The 15,853-nt window shown below is 46.8% G+C and overlaps 1 protein-coding gene across 1 annotated transcript; it reads left to right on the plus strand.

Annotated features, from left to right (window-relative positions):
- The first annotated feature begins 2,584 nt into the window (after positions 1–2,584).
- Positions 2,585–10,317, plus strand: LOC133343765 (gastrokine-2-like). The gene is made up of 6 exons (XM_061553583.1): positions 2,585–2,734; positions 4,149–4,280; positions 7,015–7,152; positions 8,447–8,557; positions 8,805–8,943; positions 9,240–10,317. The coding sequence occupies exons 1-6, from the start codon at positions 2,690–2,692 to the stop codon at positions 9,338–9,340; spliced, it is 666 nt and encodes a 221-aa protein (XP_061409567.1). The 5' UTR covers positions 2,585–2,689; the 3' UTR covers positions 9,341–10,317.
- The last annotated feature ends 5,536 nt before the right edge of the window (positions 10,318–15,853 follow it).

A 15,853-nucleotide genomic window follows, 5' to 3' on the forward strand; every position in this document is an offset into this window, starting at 1 on the left:
GATTTACAAGTGCATAGCTACTGGTGGCTTCCTAGTATCGCGAGGAAGAGCGTTCCAGACGGCCGCAAAAGGGCATCTGAAAGCGCGCGACACGGTGACCGTCTTCGTTCGGCGGTTTGCCAAAATCCGCTGCTGCGAGGATGACGGAGTCCGCGTGATGATGGTTTGCTCTGCTCCATTCGTGTGGCGACGACGACAACCCGTGGTGCTCTTCCCTCGCCCGGCGGCCCGAGCCTCCGCTTCCCGTATGGGCTCCGCTCCGACTCTGATTCCTTCCCCAAGCGCGGAACAGATGGAGATAAACCATCATCACCATCATCACCACCAACCAGCAGCAGCATCATCAGCAGCAGCCATGGTCAATCCACTGCTGCATGAATACCTCATTGATGGTCATTATTCACATATGTATTTCTCACAACCATGTTGGGTCAGGCAAGGGGAGGGGGGGGTACACACTTGGTTGAAACAAAATTCAACACGGGGGGATGGGGGGCACTGTTGCCAAAATAATAATAATAAAAGTTTGGGAACCGCTGTTGTAGAGATGGAGCGTAACAATCCGCTGGTGTGCAGGCGCTTGGTGGATCTCATGAACGCCGCGAGAGACGGCGATGGCTTTGGGGAAGGCCAAACAATCCAACAGTGATTCTAGATTTGAAGCTTTCGTGACTGCAAGGATTCATATTCTTAGGTTTTTCGGTAAAGTCACGTAGGTAAAACATTAATACAAAGTGTGCCGTACTTGGCCCTTCCCCCCTCTCCAACCATTATATATACGGAGTGGTAGCTGTCGTGGCTGTGACGGTTCCACCTGAAGACGGAAGCTTGTGTTGCCTCCGAAACGTCGTTATTTTTTTTTATTTTACTCTTATTTATTTTAATGTTTTACCTACGTGACTTTACCGAAAAAACCTAAGAATATGAATCCAACAGTGGCCGATGACCGTCGGTGGCGATTCGAATATCTGCCCGTGCAGGTAGGGGAGGCAGGTGGGGGGGGTAACACAAGGAAGTGGAAGATTTCACCGGGAGCAGGGAGGTGTGGCACACGCGGTGTGTTTTGAAAACACAGTTTTCACCCCGTCTTAAAAACACGCGCACTTGCTGTTAAGGGCGTCTTTCTTTACGCCTCTGTTTACAGAACGAAATTTGAGTAAAGGCTGTACCAATAACAAGAATTCCAGGGCCACGCCCCCCCCCCCCACGACACCGCCGTTTATCAAAGGTAATTTGACTAAAGGATGTAAAGATGTTGGGTTTTTTTGAGTCCCCAAAAAATCCCAAAGCCGTAGCTTTAAGAAAGAGAAAATTTGACTAGAAATTCTATAGCGTTCTTGTGTTTTGTGAACGGTAACAACCATCAGCTATTCAAAAATGAGATGTTTTTTCTATGCCAAAGGGGTGAAAGCAATGCGAAAGAAAACATGTTTAAATTAAAACATCATCAGCCACTGTTGGATGATAGCACGATAGCTGTGACGGTTCCACCTGAAGACGGAGGCTTGTGTTGCCTCCGAAACGTCGTGATTTTTATTTAATTTTAATTTTATTACAAAAACAAAGAGTACACCTCAGTCTTGGCCTCCATTCACTGGCTTCCCATCCATGAGCGTGTTGACTACGATATCCTCATCCTCGCAATCAAATCCATAAACGGCCTTGCCCATCCCATACCTTTGCGACCTCTTCGAGCACTCTGTCTCTCAGCCCGCTCCCTCCACTCCTAAAGCTCTGGCCTCCTCCTTGGTATTCTTAGGTTTTTTTCGGTAAAGTCACGTAGTAAAAAAAATATATATACAAGGACGATTTTCTTGGAATTTCTCTCACTTGATACAGCTATCGTGCTCTGACGGTTCCACCTGAAGACGGAAGCTTGTGTTGCCTCCGAAACGTCGTGATTTTTATTTTATTTTTATTTTACGTTTATTAATTTTTATTTTTTAACCTACGTGACTTTACCGAAAAAACCTAAGAATATGAATCCTTGCAGTCACGAAAGCTTCAAATCTAGATTTTTTTTTAAATCAACAAAAGGGGGGGGGGGCAGATACAATCGTACATTCGAATAAAATCACCGATCAGAGATTTGCACATATTATGGATCGAGAAATGACACGACACACCCCCGCTCATTTGATTGGCTAATATCATCACGATCGGTGATTCCGTTGCAGTCTGATTTCTTTGTAACCACAGCAGCGCCACTTACTTCAACCCAAAGCCACACTTTCTGGAATTCCCCAGCGATAAGCATGTATTCATTACGAGCTCGGCTATTTGCATATTGCGTGTCCCTTCTGGGAGGAATGGGGGGTGGAAACACAAACCGAGCCCCATTATTTCACACGAGTAACGCGACACCACTGGGGGGGGGGGGTTGGCATTGAGAGGGAGGCGATGCGTGGGGTGGTTGTTGGTGGTTGGCGTTATTGTTGTAAGAAGAAGTCCACAATTCAAACATTCCCAGCCACCCCGCCCCCCCACCGCGGCTTAATCCTGGTTGAAAGAAATCCAAATCCACCTCCATCACAATCACCACCGCCACCAACCTCCACCTCCTCCCTGCCTTCTTTCTCCCCCGAGCGCCTCGTGCTTATAAGAGGCCGTTCACGTCGCGAGACGATGTCACAGAGGGAGCGGTGGAGCTGCTACTGTCGAAGTCACCCAAGAGCCGGCGAGAGCCACCATGGAGAAAGGGTTTGATTCGATGGCTGCATTGGACGCCCCTCCGGTGAGACACCGGAGTTAGAGCGTGACCGTCAAACACCTCGTCTGTCACTGCATTCAATGTCCCTGAAGGTGTTCTCTTCCTCGCCTGGTGTACAGGAGGTCGTCGGTTCGAATCCCGACCCTGACGCTTGCTGTATATTTGGAGTTTGCGTGTCTCTCTCTCTCTGTTCGTGTGGTCGCGTGGATTTTTCTCCGGGTCCTTCGGGGTTTCCCATCCACTTTTAGAATCAACATCACGCGTTTAGGGTATTTGGCTGCTGTACATGATCACGTGATAAGCGTAAGTCCCACTGAGCTATTCAGCTCTTTTACAGAATCGACCTGGCTACAGAGAATGGCTCAACGAAGTGGCTTATCACGTGGACATTAATAGCAGCCAAATACTTAAAATGCATTAATGGGCAAAAACACATCTTAAAATAAGAAAAAAACTAATGCAGGACTCTCCCGACAAAGAAACTGCAATTCATTGTGACTTTCCTGGATAAAGAAGTGATTGATATAATAATTATGCGATATAAAGGTAGAGTAAAATTAAATATGGGTGGAGCAGTGGCACAGTGGTTAGCACGTGGCCCTGTGAGCCCTGGGGCCATGATTTCGATTCCCGGACACGACCAACATCAGTGGCGGATGATACCTACATGTAAACACTCGTTGATTGGCCGATAACACCTTAATTTATAGAGGACCGCAGAGCTTGGGGGAGGGGTGCGGGGTTGGTGGGTGTGCAGGTGCCCTGGATATCAGGGTTTTGATGCAGTTGATGGTTCCCAACATCAGGATGGGACACGGTAGCCGTCTAAAGGTGTCGCACCTCTTACGTGCTGTCACGTTTCCTTAAACACCGCTCGTGCCGTCATCTGGGCGAGATGAACATCGTGCATTTGAAAGCCCGCACGATTTGGTGATCGTGTCACGCGCCGTGTCTGTGGCTGTCTCGGTCGTACCCGGCCCAGTTCAGGTTCATCCGCAAGTTCATCATCATTTGCGCGTCGTCGCTGCTGATGCTGCTGCTGATCGAGGTGGTGGTGGTGATCCTGTCTGTTGTGTCAGCACGATTTGGTGATCGTGTCACGCGCCGTGTCTGTGGCTGTCTCGGTCGTACCCGGCCCAGTCCAGGTTCATCCGCAAGTTCATCATCATCAGCGCGTCGTCGCTGCTGATGCTGCTGCTGATCGCGGTGGTGGTGGTGGTGATCCTGTCTGTTGTATCAGTACGATTCGTGGTTGTGTCACGCGCCGTGTCTGTGTTTGTCTCAGTCGTACCTAGCCCAGCCTAGCCCAGGTTCAGCCGCAAGTTCATCATCGTCAGCGCGTCGTCGCTGCTGCTGATCGAGGTGGTGGTGGTGATCCTGTCTGTTGTGTCAGTACGATTTGTGGTTGTGTCACGCGCCGTGTCTGTGTTTGTCTCAGGCGTACCCGGCCCAGTCCAGGTTCAGCCGCAAGTTCATCATCGTCTGCGCGTCGCTGCTGGTGCTGCTGGTCGCGGTGGTGGTGGCCGGCGTCCTGCTGGGAGTCTTCATCGGTGGCCAGAACGCGACCGAGGTGCGCGTGTTTGTGTGTTTGTGTGTTGTGTGTGTTGGTGTGTTCGTGTGTTTGTGTGTTCGTGTGTTTGTGCTCGTTTGTGTTTGTGTGGTTGTGTTTGTTTGTGTATCCGTGTGTTTGTTTGTGTTTTCGTGTGTCTGTTTGTGTATGTTTGTGTGATTTTGTGTGTTTGTGTTTGTGTGATTTTGTGTGTTTGTGTGATTTTGTGTGTTTGTGTGATTTTGTGTGTGTTTGTGTTTGTGTGTTCGTGTGTTCGTGTGTCGCGCATTACCCAAGGCTGGGGTCATGTAGCCACCGCATGCCCAAGCAGCTTCTGTTTGACCCGATCGAGGGGGCGAAATGGGTGCTGCACGACCTCGAGAGAAGATGGGCTGGTCCAGTAGAGTTTATGGACCTAAACTATAAAGCTATATTCTATTTAAACTATATAAACTGTACAGACATATACTAAACTATAAACAATGTTTACTTTACCAGATGAAGCCCACTGAGTTATATAGCTTTTTTAGATGCGACGTGGCCACAAATGATAGCTTGTGAGGTGGATATTTATAGCAGCCAAACACTCAAAATGCATGTTTCTAAATGTGGAGGGAAAAACCGAAGGACCCGGAGAAAATCCATACGATCACGGAGAGAACATGCAAACTCCAAATATACAGGTGTCAGTGAAGTCACGTAGATAGAAAAATCGTAGAAATAAAAATAAAAATAATAATGAGTGTACTGGCAGTCTATAATGTAGACTGTAGCCTGGTTCTTAACCTCGGTGAGCGTACTGGCAATCTAAAATGTAGACTGTAGCAATGGTTATTAAACTGAGTGAGCGTACTGGCAGTCTATAACAGCGGTCGGGAACCTATGGCTCGCGAGCCATAAATGGCTCTTCCAGTGACGGCATATGGCTCCCAGACATTTTTGAGTTGAAAAAAAAATTAATAATAAAAAAATCAGTTTGGAACTGATTTTTAAATACTTGTGATATTGTTTAATAATACTGTGCCATTTTAAAGTAAACAGAAATTAGTTTTGAAGATAAATTTCACGGGTCACGCCTGCATGAAGCTCAACCTCACCACGTATGAACCAGACTACAAGGCCATCAGCAAAACCATGCAGCACCAGAAGTCGCATTAAAAGTAAGACATATTTAATTTAGTATACGTTAAAAATACTATATGGCTCTCAATGAAATATATTTAGAAATATTTGGCTTTTATGGCTCTCCCAGTCAAAAAGGTTCCCGACCCCTGGTCTATAATGTCGACTGGTTAACCTTATCGGCACAGGACCGACGGGTAATGTTGGAAGCAGCAGCAGCCGGATAATCGCGCGCCGAATAATCATCGATGACGAACTGCATCATATGGCTGCAAGTTTAGTCATACGTGTTATGTATATCGTTTATTGTTCAATTTAAATCACAGTTCCTATGATTACTGTTGTTACATTGTTTTTATAGCTTTATTTTAGTGATTTGAAAACATGATTAATCTAAATTGTCTTATGGTTGATGTTGTTGGCTTGCACCACATTGTGATTTTTTTTACACAGCGTTTTAATACTTTTTTTTGGGGGGTGGGGGGGTATTTGCTGGTTTATTCCAGGATGTTTTTGTTACGCGTCATCGCTTTGGGATGTTCTGTGTTCATATTTTGTTTGTTGCGGTTGCACCCGACTCAAGAGCCGCATGGCTCACAGGGCTATGCCTCGTAAATGAAACTTGAAACTTGATTCACGACGGGGAGACCCTCCGCTGGGAACTTCGCGGATTCTGCGGCCATGAAAGTGAACATTATTAAACATTGATAACCAGTGGAAAATAATAGCTATGCTCAAGGGTAATGGACTTGAACGAGATTAATACTTATTTTTAGAAGCTCACGGGAGAAGATGGCACACTCGGAATGGGATAGAATTAGAATTGAGCCCATGGGAATGGCAGGGCATTATTGTGATGATGACGATGATGATTAACGCTTCTTTATACGCGTAACAGGAAATGATACGATAGGCCTGGCTCTCAGATGCGTGTTTGGGCTGTAACGCGCTTTGTTCGGCATTACGTCCGACGTTTCGCTTCGTCGGCTTCTTCAGGAAGTCGATTTAGCCTCTCACTTTCTCCCGTAAGCAACGTCGCTGCATGTGCAGCCACGCTGTGTGACTCCACTGCTGGATGGATGACCTGGTAAACTACGAGTTAGTGAAGGCGGGGAAGGGGGGCAGGGGGAGTATAGACAAGGGGGGGGGGCTTCGCTGCTCTGCCCTCCACTGCCTTCCACTGCCCACCACGTGACCCTATGACGACCTGTTTGGGCATGGGGGTCACGTGTTTGAGCACTATCCAGGTTCAGCCCCGCTTAGCTTCTAGGATAGATAGAGATCGGGTCTGATCTATTATGGGTGATTTGATCAGAGATATTTCTGAATGTAGCCTGATTCGTGTTGCGTTTGTGTGTGTGTGTGTGGGCACGCGTGTGTATAATTCGGTGACGATAATCTGGACCCGTGCTGGGCCTCCCCTAAGTTGACTAAGCCTCAAATGAGTACCTGGTGCGGTGTGTAAACATCGCCACTTGGGAAACAAAAGCGGCCGGGCGTGGTGCTGGCTACCCACCTCCTCGTGTGCCGTGCCGGCCTTCATAGGTGCTCGCTTACAGCACTTGCCCCAAAAGTCTGTCAAGGCTCATAGGGGGGTATCCTTGTTTTTGTAATTGGGTGTCAATGAGAGCAGCTCTATAAGGTGATCGTGAAGGACAAAGATGGGAAGCCCGAGGAGCAGACGGTGCAGGTGAACCCCCAAGAAAACATCGCCACCTTCTACATCCAGAACGGCAACGTCTCCTCCACCACGCTGCTCGACTACGGCAAGGCGAGTCCATCACGCAGCAGCAGCAGCAGCAACATCAACGAATCAGAATCAGTATTTATACTGGAGAAATCCGATGAGCTATGAAGCTCTTTTTCACAGATGTCCAGGCGGGGCGGGTAAGATCGTTACAACAACAAAAAATACAAAAAACACGACAGTACAATTAAGGTAAACAAATCACCCAAACACAAACAAATACAACAACTATATCATCCCCATACTACCAGGCAAAGCCCACTGAGGTATGAACTAATTTTCAGAAGCGACCTGGCCACAAATGGTAGCTCAACAAAGTGGCCTATCATTTGGACATTTATACCACCAAAATAATCGAAATAATCTAAATAATCTTAATGCATGTTTCTAAATGTGGAGAGAGGATCCCAAGAAAGAAATCTACGCCGACCACGGAGAGAGTGACAGGCAAACCACATCTGCAGCCAAGAACCCAGCTCCCACTGCAGAAACCTCCACATGGCCCGCATCTATGAGCATCTCCAACACCTCCTAGACCTCTAACTGTTGCACCGTGCCCATGATCTACATGTCCGCCGTTAACTCCACCACCTCCTAGACCTGCAACGTGACGTCCACCATTCTGCACCTCCGTCACTACCTCCAGGGTCTACAATTCTAATATCACTTCCATTGCCATCTCTGAGGTTTTGAGTATCACCTAAACATTGAAACACTTACACCATCAGCCCCTACATCTCCAACACCTGCACGAACTCTACCACCTCCACCGCCCATGACCTGACATCACTTGCCACATTCAACACCATCTGCTAGACCTTGGAGACACAACCACAACACTAGCCACCATACATGCATCTTAATGGACCACCATCTACAAAAACTCTACAGCCATCTTCACCACATCGCAGTCCGTACATGCAACGACCATCATCACCTATAGCTCCACCGCCACCACCACCACCAACCCTCTTGGACCTTAGTATCCTCGCAATCTTTCATTTTAAAGATATGAAGTATATTCATAATGCCAATATAGTCCTTAGTCATAACCACTTCTGTAGTGACAGCCGAAAATTACTATGGTGCTCCTAACACAATGCACTCTCGCATCAATGTGCACTGATGCCTACTTTATTGAGGGAAATGTTGGCACGTAAAATAAAGATTGATCGATTTATAGAAAAAAATATGATGATAATGATTCGATGGTCATGGTGATGTTGAGGATGTTGATGATGGGGACGATACTAATGATGACTGTGATGTTGGTGATAGTGATAATGATGATGTCGACGGTGATGTTGACATTTTGTAGAACCTCGTGGTGATGAGAACGAACGAGCCGGGCGAGTGCTACGTGCGGAAACTTGGCGCCGAGGATGTCCCGTCGCTCTCCAAGCTGAGAGACAGCCTCAAGAACCTCAACGTGAGCCCAACAACACGAACAACACGAACCAACACCATCACTGGCACCATTAGCACCACTGGTATTCATGATTGATGCTGTGATTAATAATGGTTGTGATGCTCCTAGAATTTATGATGATGATAATGATAACGATGTTGTTACTACTGCTGCTAATGATGATGATAATGATATATCAAATAGTGCAGGAGAGAGATGACAGCGATGAATGATGACGACGACGATGTTGATGATGGTCGTGTCACAGGGTCAGACGGTTCAGGAGAAGGACAACCCGGATGCCTCCTCCTTCGTTCCGGGTCCAGAAATCTTCGACAGATCCCTGTTCGGCCGCAGCTCCGGCCTCCTCTGCAAGGACGTCAGAACATTCTGGCTCGTCAAGGGCAGTGAGTACGGCTCTGAGTACACAACTCAACACTGAGTATAGTTCTTGAGCACAGAACCCAAATACTGAGGAGATGACAGAGTGTAGAACTCACGGCACAAAGTAGAACGCGGGTGGGGAACTTTTTCCCCTACCGAGGGCCAAAGAGCACTTACAAATAAACGTGTGGTGCTGCCGCACGTTAACGCACATCGTGGTCACCGTCCGTCACTGCGAGAGGTCCTTGCCTACTCGTTGAAGGTACCCAGCGTCGACCACGGCTCCTCTCAACCCCCTCCTCTCCCGTTCTCTTCGCAGACCCGGCCACACGTGGGTGGTGGAGCAAAATCAAGAACGCCGTTGTCAAGGTGTGCAGCATCATCCCCTGCTACATTGGTGTCACCATCCCATTCGGTTAATGATGGACTCAGAGAGATGGTTCTCTGACCAGGCCTGGCAATGCCCCAACCACTCAGATGCCAATGTTCTAATAATCCTACCAACCACAGGCCAATATCCAGTGACCCTACCATCCAGAGACCAATTTCCAATGACCTGACCACTCATAAACAAGTTTCCAATCACCCGACCACCCCAGAGACAAATGACCAATGACTCATCCATCCTGCGTAAATAGAAGGTTGAGTCCAGATTGAGGAGGCTAAAATCCTGCATGTTGGGATGGAAATTTCAAGTCTCAGGTGATGAGGCATGCAGGTGGATTCACTTAATGACTGGAAAGGAATGGGTGGCAATGGCTTCATCATCAACGCTAGAGATCGACACAGAGATCCATAGACCCGCAGAGAGAACGATAGACTCACAGTGAGACCCATAGACTTGTAAAGACCCATAGACTTACACAGAGGTCCATAGACTTACAGAGAGACCCACATACTTACAAAGACCCATATACTTACACAGAGACATCCATCTACGTACAAAAACCTAAATACTTACAGACAGAAATAGACTAACAGAGAGACCCATATACTTACAAAAACACATAAACTTACACGGAGATCCATAGACCCACAGAGAGACCCAATGAGAACCCTAAATGCACTGCGAATGGCTTCATCGTTAGCGCTGTCTCTACCACATGGGTGCACGCATTATTATCGTTTTTTTCTCCTCACAGACTTTCTATATTGTTTTCCAAATATTATAGGGTGGTTTATTTTTCCATTTCAGGAATGCATTATCTGAAAACGAGTGCACGTTATATATGTACTCAATTTAATGACCCCGTATTTTAATAAAGATATTCCATAGAGTGATTGCAACTTTCAATTATTTTGTTTATTAATGGTCTGTCCTGATGTTTTAATCACTGAACCGATGTTTTTATGAGTAATCAGCAACGGGTGCATTAAACTGCGAAGGTGAAAGCTCACTTTTGGACCGCGTCATCATTACTTTTGCCATTGTTGATGCACTCCAAACACATTTCTATTTTTTAATCAGGGTATTTGAGGAATACAGTCTGTTCTCCTATAACGCGTGTGTTCATTGGATATAACGCGACGAATGTATTACGGAACTTTTTTTTTATAACGCGGATGCGAATTGGATATAACGCGTGTCACGATATCGCGCACTGTGCTTTACCCCCATCTATATAAAAAAAAGGGCAATTTGTGAATGTGTGTCTTTTCGAAATGTTTAGCATACTTCCCAACATGCAACAAACTTTAAATTTGGCATGTGGGTAGCTTCCATGCAGTACACAATGCAAAACGTATAGAAATAGACTTTTGCATGGGGGGGGGGGGGCGCAATAATGGATATATTTTGCACGGCGAGTGAGCGGTGACGTCACTTCTGTGATGTCACCCGCATGCGGCAGCGTCACGCAGTGTGCCTGCTGACGTCACGCACCCCCCCCCCCCTCTGCGTAAGCCGTCTATTAATCCAAGACAAAAATCCAAGTGTCGGGCAAAGCCGGGTAGTAAAGCTAGTGTATTATATATTATTTATCATAACGAGATTTTTCCATATCGCGCAGTTCTTCAGGGAAGTAACTACAACCGCGTTGTTGTAGAACAGACAGCAACTCAAATATGCAGGCAGGTTCTTAAAAATGAAAGGCTCGTCTGAGTGGCTGCTGCCCGACTTTTCAGGCAGTCCGCACGAAATCTTCAGGTCGTCTCGAAGAACGCCCAGAGAGGGGTGGGGTGGCGAACACCACGCCCTGCCGCCTTTGTCTCCCCAACGGCGATGTTTACACACCGCACGCCAGGTACTCATTTGAGGCTGATTCGGCCTAGGGGATGCCCTGGACCGGTTCAGATTATAATCGTCACTGGGTGTTGGCCGTCAGCGGGGTTCGTAACGCAGCACCGCGCTACGAACCCAGCGACCCGAGTTTGGCATTGATCACCCGCCTGGCCCTCGTGGTTATCCAGGACTCTTCTTTACAAAAGGGTCCTATCAAGTTGCCACAGTTGAGTAATTTGGGATGTTTGGCCAATGCGGAGTCACACTGCGTGGAATGTGCGGGGATTTTTTTTTGTAAGTCGCGGGATGAAACCCATGGAGAAGAGTGGGAAAAAACTGACAAACTCCACACACAGAGAAAGGTGCCCAAATTGGGAATCGAACCGAGGGGCCTTTTTGCTTTCAGGCACGGATGTTACCACTGCACCAGCCTGCCGGACAAGCAATGTCTTTCTTGATTTGAAGCTTTCGTGACTGCAGGAATCCATACTGTTTGGTTCTTTCGGTAAAGTCACGTAGGTAGAAAAAGAAAACAAAATAAAATAAAAAATATATTTTATTTTTTTCCGCCTGAGGACGACCGCTTGTGTTGCCATCAAACGTCGTGATTTATTTTATTTTATACCTACGTGACTTTACCGAAAGAATCTAAGGGTATCAATGTCTTTTTTCGCTCGACAAGTTCACATTTGCTCCAATCCCATGTCCCACCTGCGTTCGGGGTACAATGCGCTCAATAAAAGACCGCACGACTGATGTTCAACTGTAAGAATGTAAAGTCCCCACCTTGTCAATCTACTGCTGGATGAGGACCTTCCCCACGCTGTTACAGCCACCGGGGGGGGGGGGTTGACGTGACCACGTGCGTGTGAAGGGGCACTTCTCGCCCGAGTTCACACACCGCTCGCCACTGACGCTCGCCGCAGCCCTCGATCGAACTCAGGTGGTGGAGGGTTCAGCAGCGCAGCGGTGCCCCCCGAACCATCGCGCCCACCGCTCCCTCGGGCTTGTTGTGGGCGCACTGCGCGCGTGTGGATCGCGTTCCTGCGATTATAAGGGCGAGCCGTAACGAGTCACTTCCACGCGCACGTGCGGTTTGGTGAAGTAACATTTTATTTTGTGTTCCGACACTCGTGCGTGCGACGAACAAAGAGAATAACGAAGCGTACTTTTTACAAAAAAATCAAAAGTGTATTCGTACAATGTGAAGGACGCCTGCTGCTTTTCTGTAGCGGCCACTCCTGGCGCCGCTTGTTGTGGTTTACACGCGTGTGGCAAATCGCCTGATGAGGCTGATTGTGTCACTTTGACAAAAGACAAATAGTTTCGTCAACGTGACACATTTTTTACTGATTGGCCGTATCAGGTAGTGGAGGGTTGCGACACATTTATAAATAACGCGATCTAACCCAAAACCCTTAATTATGAATAATATTGGTTGCGAAAGCCTCACACGTGTTACACTATAATTGTGCACTCTGTAGTATAAGGGAACCTAATAAACCATTTTGCACAGCTACTGGTAGCCAGGTGCGTTTCATTATGATGATGATGATAAGAGAAGGCAGTGGTGATCAGTGGTGATCAGGGATTGGACTCCGGGTCCCCACGTGCACGCGTCCAATTTATATTTGTGCTAACTTCTGGACCGGTAAGTTGCATGTAACTTAAATTGATATTACTTGAATGTCAATCGACCGACAGGGAGTCGCTAATGTTAATTGACTGTTAATTGAGTTGTTGGTGGTTAATGAATATATGCACAATTAAGACTTTGATATTAAAGTTGATTTAAATATGTCAAATACTCATAATATTTGGGTGTAAAATATTAACATTGACGCTCAATCCCATTAACAGAGGAATTCGGCTGCGGTGTTGTGACGTGGGAGGGTGTGTCTCCGATCGCTATTGCAGATACGCGATTGCCCTTCTGAAGAAGACTTTTGAAATAAACTTTTGCCGTTTCACAAACCACTCCCCCCCTTGGTGCTCAGCTGTTGTAGAGTCGCCCCACTTCTCCACTGCGGAGTTCTGCTGCTGCTGCTGCAGTTGCTGCTGCTGCTCTGCACAGCGTTGGCCCGCGGTCGAAAATAACGACGGCAAGGGTGGGCCCCCAGAGCCCCGGCAATGGAACGCGTCCCGTGAAGACATCCACCGGAGGAGATGGAGCGGTGGGAATCGGCTTGCCTCACCATTGTGGGATCGCGAGAGGTGGCCGACGGCTTTGGGAGAGACCATCCAGGCCATTATCTTCCAGGGCCGGATTAAGGCACGGGGCTTTAGGGGCTGCAAGCCCAGAGGCCTCCACCAGCTGGAGCGGCCTCCAGAGATAAAGTGATTTCACTTGTGAATGCTGAATTTTATTTGTTGTTAGCCTTGTAAAAGTAAATTCGATTTTTCTTTCACTTTGTTTTCCTTTTTAAAATATTACTGGGGGCCTCACAGTACCTGTAGCCCAGGGGCCTACAACATCTGAATCGGGCCCTGTTCTCTTCCTCTTCCATCCCCTCGCTCCGCACACTCCATCCCATTCCTCCCCCATATCCCCTTTGTGACCCCCTACGCACCCCTCTATCGCGGTCACTCATTGCTCAGCCCTTGCACTCCCTTGCCATCTAAATAAGTATATGATGTTACCGTTGTTTAAACTATGTTAGGCGCCTTGAGTGAAGGCGCTCTATGAATATAAACAAGGTGAACGTATGTATGTTGAACTTTTCGCACCGCACGTAGCCACACGTGCTAATCGTATTGTGCGAAAGATAAGATGATGATGGTGATGATAGTCGTGTTGAGTCGTGTCACTGTTGGTGGCCCGGTGGCTGAGAGGTTAGAGAGCTGAGCTGACACTGCTGACATCCCCGAGCTGCTCATCCGGATTTCAGAAAGTTGCGATTTAATTGGGTTCTCACGTGTAGTAGTGAGTTAAAGGTCTCAACCTGGTCATCATTATCTGCACACACACACACAAATGTAAAATGTGGGTTCTGTATTAAAGTTGGTGAAATTCCAGCTCTAGTAATGGTGGTGAGATGTTACCTACCTCGCCTGTTACGCAGGAAGTCGTGCGTTCGATACCGACCCTGACACCTTCTGTAGATTTGGAGTTTGGATGTCCTCTCCGTGGTTGCATGGATTTTTCTCTGGGTCCTCCGGTTTTGCCCACCACATTTAAAATCGACGTGTATTTAAGAGTATTTGATTGCTGTTTAAAATTTTCACATGATGATAAACCACTTCGTTGAGCCATCATTTGTGACCAGGTCGCTTCTGAAAAAGAGCTGTATAGCTGAGTGGGTCTTATCTGGTAAAAAAAAAAAGTTTAAGTTGTATTAATCTCGGTCGCAGTATGGGTGGGTATGTGCTAACCCCTGAGTGTGCGGACCAGAGATCACATGACGAGGGTAGTTCTGTCATGTCTGCTTTGGTGGGCTGTTCCACAACGTGAATGGGTAGCGTTATTACGTGGTTTTCATGCAGATAGGTCTTTTACATTTTTAAAAATAATTATTGTTGGCTTAAGCATTTAGACGATAGACCTCCTCATGTTTCAAAATCATAGATTTCCCTAGCAGGAATTTAAACTCAAACTTGGGCTACATCAGCGTAACACGGACACTCAAACCACACTGGGAAACCATACTAAAAAAAACTAAAGTCCGTTCTTAATATAAAATATCAGGGGTGGGGAACGTCCGGCCCACGGGCCGTGTAAGGCCCGTGAAATCATTTGGTATCTGGCCCTGCCAAGGCAACCACAGGCGGGACTCGAAATTCAATAAATCTAGGAGCAAACCTGGAAAAGCAGTTGCGAGTAGCAACATCATCAATACCAGCTAACATCACACGCCACACCAAAGAGAAGCGGTTCCAGCCATCACTTTAGGGGTGAGTTAATTAAATGTTTGACCAAATATAACGGGCTAATTTTTCAGTTGATAATTTTGTATGGCCCGCGAATGATGTTATACATATCCAAATGGCCCTTGGCAGACAAAAGGTTCCCCACCCCTGATATAAATGGTTGATTTCAGATGAATACCTGGTAACAAAGGTCACATGATATAGCTGCTTACCTGAGCCATAAATGATCTGATACGTGCCTTGTTTTTGTACTGTTTGCCTTTTGGAGTTGTTTTCTGGTCTGACAATGGTGAGACGAGGTCATAAAGAAGGCTGTCTGGTGGAGGCCAATCAGTTTTAAAGACCACACCAGATATTATCAGAGCGTGTTTGTTTGCATGTTCGCCGCAAGTATTGTGTGGTTCATGCAGACTTGATCCCTTGCAAAAGGTTTCTATTTGGTGCTTGAACATCTTAACGCCTATTATTTGGGTCTTTCGGTAAAGTCACGTAGATAGGTTCAAAGAAAATCACAAAAAACGACGACGTTTCGATCGCAACACAAGCGGTCGTCATCAGGAAAAGGGTGACCCAAATAATAGGCGGGGTGAACCCTGATGACGACCGCTTGTGTTGCGATCGAAACGTCGTCGTTTTTTATTATTTTTGTTGTTATTTTTTGTTATTTTCTTTGAACCTATCTACGTGACTTTACCGAAAGACCCAAAGAATATGAATTCCTGCAGTCACGAAAGCTTTAAGTCAAGATCTTAACGCCTGTTTTATTGCCATAAAGGGTAAAACCTGTTCTTATTTTTCAATTTGTGTATCGTGTGGAAATGTATAGCAGCCGTATACTCAGAACG

The sequence above is a fragment of the Lethenteron reissneri genome, chromosome 2, assembly GCF_015708825.2.
Source record: "Lethenteron reissneri isolate LAM-NWPU_2019-01 chromosome 2, ASM1570882v1, whole genome shotgun sequence".
In the NCBI taxonomy this organism is placed as follows: Eukaryota; Metazoa; Chordata; class Hyperoartia; order Petromyzontiformes; family Petromyzontidae; genus Lethenteron; species Lethenteron reissneri.